General features: G+C 28.9%; 1 protein-coding gene across 1 annotated transcript in view; it reads left to right on the forward strand.

Moving 5' to 3' along the window:
* The first annotated feature begins 996 nt into the window (after window positions 1–996).
* Window positions 997–5282, forward strand: part of LOC136083640 (leucine-rich repeat serine/threonine-protein kinase 2-like) — a 106560-nt gene continuing 102274 nt past the window's right edge. The window contains exons 1-2 of the mRNA XM_065803118.1: window positions 997–1152; window positions 2448–2779. Coding sequence (XP_065659190.1) covers window positions 1127–1152; window positions 2448–2779 — 358 coding nt within the window. The 5' untranslated portion in view covers window positions 997–1126. The remainder of the gene's footprint in view (window positions 1153–2447; window positions 2780–5282) is intronic.

Genomic DNA, 5282 nt, shown 5'->3' on the forward strand with positions numbered 1-5282 from the left:
AAAGGGTATCTAAATTCGCTCTTGCTTACAATTGCTTTTAATTTAAGAGTGTTGCAAATCATCTGGGCTAGCTATAACAACCAATAAGCAATATTCTCAAACTTTTTTAGTGTTGTATATAATTTATATATGGGAGTAATGAGTGTAAAGTTCTAAAAAGTAATTAGGCTACTTTTTCAAAATACTTTTCTTGCTAAATGATTGGATAAATGGGAACTTAATTTGAAAAAAATGATACCAAGTTAATAATAGTCTATTGATATTAGTAGGTAAATTTTAAAACTGTTTTAAAAAATCTATCGTGTGAGAATCACAGCATAGTCAAGTTTTACCATCTGGTTTATAGTTTGTTACAATGGTTGTCTTTTTTATATCTTAGTCTAAGACTTAGAATTATAAAAACAATTAGAAAAACAAACTAATTTTTTTAAATCTTTATTTTTAAGAAAAAATTCTGACATTCACGGATGTTTTGAGTTGTGATGGTTTGTATAAGTATTTGTACTATATTGCACAAAATTGGATAGAAAAATCATAATTTTTTTTGCTATTATTATTTGGTTTTTTATGAAATTACTCAAATTCACTTTTGTTATTCAATATACGTTTCTTGACATTTGTTTTGATTTAAACATACGCGCAAAAGCCTCTCTTTCAAAATCAGCGAATCAGATTGCGCATATCTCTGCCTATTCTGAGTCTGTATAGGGTTTCAAAATATGCTGCCGGACAAGAAAACTTTATAATTCGGTGTGACGTCATGCAGCTTGATCGATGTCTAGAAGTTAGATCAAAAAATGCTGATAAAATCCTTCGCTAATAAAAGTATTTTATTTCTCTTTAGGCGGCCGCCTAATATGCCGCACCCTAGATCCTTCCCAGCACTTTAAACTTTAACGTCAAAACGAGTTTTAAAATTTATAAAATGTGTAAATATTAAAGCAAAATATATTTAAAAAAAAAAGTTTTTTTATCAATTTGAAAAATTTGTCACGTGACTGAAGTCTTTTGTCTCGTGTCATCACAATCTAATTACGGAGTTCAGATTTCCCATGAAAAGCGGTGTTTTATATGTAAAATTAATAAAAAGCTAATTTGATGAAGAAACTAACCACGTTTAAAAACTATGAAAGGATTTCTTGAAAAAATATGGTAATATTTATAAAATATTAACAGTTTTAATTTAAAATGCAGCAATTTCAATAAAATATAAATGCGATAAAAGTAATTTAGGAGGAATCAAATTTAAGGTGGCTCAGGTAATAGAAATCACTTCTGCATTTTTATGGTAAATGTTTCAATATAACTTTAATTAAAAAATAATTTTTTTTACCCACAAATACATTGCAGAGTCAGCAAAAAATCAGAAAAATATGCATACACTTTTAAAGCATAGTAACTCTCAAAATATAGATTCAATGAGCCTAAAATTTCAGAATTTGTTGCCAACACGAAGGGAGTGTTGCAAAATTTAATTACGAAAATTTTTATATCAAAATTGGTGATTAAAAGCAACAGAAGAAAAACAGAAATCCATTTTTTATTCAAGAAATTATTCGAAACTTAAAATATTATCACGAATTTTACGTAATTCTGCTACAGTCCCTTTAGTAATTGTTAAGGTGCACACCCTGAAAATTTTAAGTTAACTGATTTCTTAGTTTTTAAGAAAATTCATTATAAGACTTGTGCAATATTGAAAAAAACAGTCCTTTAAAATCAAATTTAAAAAATGCACTATCAAGTTTTTAGGTTGCAAAAGCAATAAGTACTAAATTAATTACTAATGGAATATAGTTCACTAAAAACACAGGAAATCACTGTTGCTAGGGGCATTGCTTTAGAAAGACTGTACCTTAAAAAAAAATTAATTTATAATATTGAGCTTAAATGTATAGAAATGTCTATATTTTCTGTATCTAAAATAAATTTCAAGTTATATAACATAAAACAAAATTTCAGTTTCTTTAACCAATTAGCCATCTTAGACACCTTTATTATTTCTTGTAATTGGTGACTAAGCTGATTTATTTTTATCATAGAATTCTTTTCTAGTTATGCAATTCTTTTCTATATGTTTACATGATTTGTAAAACAATAGTTTTATGAGTATTGTTGAAATACTTTAAAACAAAATTTTTAAAACATTTTTATACACCAGTCAAATATATAAGACAAGATTTGCTACTTAAAAACTTAAAAGAAAAATAGAATTTTGGCTTAGGTTTTTAAGAAGTACTTATTGTTTCAGATAATGATTTGTGGAATCTGTGGTAATAAATTTCAACATTCCTACCAAATGAATTAGTTATATATATTTATATGATTTGTGGAGCATTAAGTTTATGAATCAGTTAATTTGCCTTTTAGAAAATGAAATTTTTAATAATATTTGCAAAGAACTATGCGATAAGAAATGTTATTTTTATTTCATTTTAATTTTACAGGAAAAAAAATGGAAAAGATGAAGAAATTTTGAAATCTACTCTTAATGTTAGAAGTGGTCCATTGGGATACACAAAACTTCACGATGAAGTTTTTTCTAAAAAGCCTGATAAGCTTAGGAAATTACTTGAATATGGGGCAGATGTAAATTTGATGTCAGATGGTGGTTATACACCACTACATATAGCAGCATCTATAGATGCTTGCAGCTGCATTGAAGTGCTACTTGAATATAATGCTTGCACAACAATACGTGATGAAAATAAAAGAACACCATATGATACAGCAGTTTATTATGATTCTGTTAACTCTGCTAAACTCCTACTAAGTCATGGTAATTAAATTTTTCATATTTTCATGTGCAAAGAGAGAATATATCAATGGGAAAATAATATAAGTAAAGTTAATGGATTTGTAGGATCATATAATTTTATAAAATAATATAAAAAAAAATTAATATAGGGTTATTGAAATGTATAACTTATTTATTTAGACAATATAACACCATTAGGATTTGAACATCTTCCAAGTAAATTTATTGAGTTTGTTACAATATTACAATTATTACAATCACTAGAAACAGATTCATTCATCAACTCGATTAATTCAGAGACTTTTGGTAATGATTCATTAAATCATTATCATTGATTGTAAAATGATGTTCCTTCATATATGCTAAAATATGTAATTAAAATGATAAAGTTTACCAACTTGAATTAAGTTATATTATTAAAAATATTTTGATGAAAAAATTGTTCACATGATAAAGTATTTACATCATATCGAATCATAAAAACACTTTTCATTTGTCTTAAAATTTTGTTTGAAAACGCATGTTAACTGTGTGTCAGTAGAGGAGGAATTGCAGTTATACAGCATTATATTCCAATCAAAAGTCAAAGACAAGTAAAAATATTAAGTTTTCATAATATTCTCAGCTCCAAGTCCTATAGCCCGGTTAGAGACCTTCTTTAGATTCTTTCTAGATATAATCCAACAATAGTTCCAAATATTTGTATTAATATAACAACAACATAAAATCTATTCTTGGTTTGGGAAAAATAAAAGATTTAAAACATAATATAAAAAGTGTGTACTTTTTTATTAATTTCTTTTTAATAGTTATTATTAATAATGATTATAATTATTATTTTAATTTTTATAAAGGTATGTATTATAAAGTAAGGGATGTTGAGAAAGTTTAAAACAATATTTATGCACCATATTCTTTTTTAAAATTAAACTTTCTCCTTGTCATTCAACTTTTTTATTTTCTTAATGCTAAACCATGCTTATCTTGTAAAAAATAAGCTTTTCTTGAAACTTTAGAACTAAGTTCTGGTTTGCATTCAATCTTGTTAAGAAATTCCTGACAAGATAAGTTTTTTGTAGCAGGAGGCTTAATTATTAGTAGATTATCAGAAACCAGCTTATTCCATGTGTCAGACTCAATATTCAAATTTTTAATGTCTGTTAACTCTAATGCGACCATTTATTTTGGTAACCAGAACAGCTGGAGGACTTTTTCAACATTTTTATATCAACCTTACTGCTCTAGTTCATTTATCTTTTAGATAATCTACAAGGAAAAATACAAGAAATTTTACTAGAAGTAGTCTTGAGCTGCAGCTTTTCCATTTTCACCATTAAATAAGTTTTTTAATAATTAAAGGAAGTATCCAGAAGTTTCCAGAAGCATGCAGAAGTTTCCAGAAGCATGCAGAAGTTTCCAGAAGAAGCATCTGGAAACATCCAGTAGCATCCAGAAATATCCAGAAACATTCAGAAACATCTAGATGCATCCATAAGCTTCCAGAAGCATCGAAAAGAAGCATCTAGAATCTTCCAGAACAGGTTCACACAGGTTCATTTTACTATATAAGACACATGTAAATCGACATGTAATTCAGTCAGTATATGGAAGTCAATCAGTCAGTATTTTCAAGACAGTTTATCGAAGTGAGTTTTATCAAAGTGTTTTATCGAAGAACATCAATAGAAGAACTGAAATACAACAAGTGTTTCATTACATCAATACAGTCCACATCCAACCAAGACGTTGTGTTCCACAGAGCATTATTGTATCATCAAAAGGGAAATGTAACACGGTAAGCCTTGAGAAGTGTGATTATTTATTTTTATTATTTTTATGACTTTTATGACAAGTGCAAAAATGGCTCCCGACAGCCTTGGATTGGAACTAAGAAAGAAAATTATTGGCGATTACGTAAGTGGAATGTCACAAAAAAGTGTTTGTGATAAATATTCCGTGAAAAAATGGACCGTATCAAGACTATGTTCCAAATATCGTTCTACGGGAAAGTTGGCAGCAGATAACAAAGGTGGAAGACCGCGTTCCACCACTTCTAGAGAGGATTCTATGATTGTCAGATCCATCAAATAGGATCCCTGGATATCATCAGTCGAGATACAAAAGTAATTAGAGCTGCCTGAATCAGACTGAACAATCAGACGACGTGCTATTGAAGCCGGATTGTTTTCTCGACGCCCTGCAGAGAAACCGCTGATTTCACTAAAAACCAGAAGAAAAGACTCCTGTTTGCTACATCTCATATTGACTGGAATGTGCAGAAATAACAAACTGTCCTGTTCAGTGATGAATCGAAGTTCAACATCATTGGGAGTAATGGCATTTGCCGTGAACGACCGGCCGAAAAAATGCCTCGATTTACATTACTGCCATAAGACCATGAAGCATGGTGGAGGCAATATAATGGTCTGGGGTGTTTTTCTGCTAACGGTCTAGGTCCAATACATCGAAACGATGGAATAATGGACCGTTTCATGTATAAAAATATCCTGAAAGATGTTATGTT

Source organism: Hydra vulgaris, chromosome 08 (assembly GCF_038396675.1).
Source record: "Hydra vulgaris chromosome 08, alternate assembly HydraT2T_AEP".
Classification (NCBI taxonomy): Eukaryota; Metazoa; Cnidaria; class Hydrozoa; order Anthoathecata; family Hydridae; genus Hydra; species Hydra vulgaris.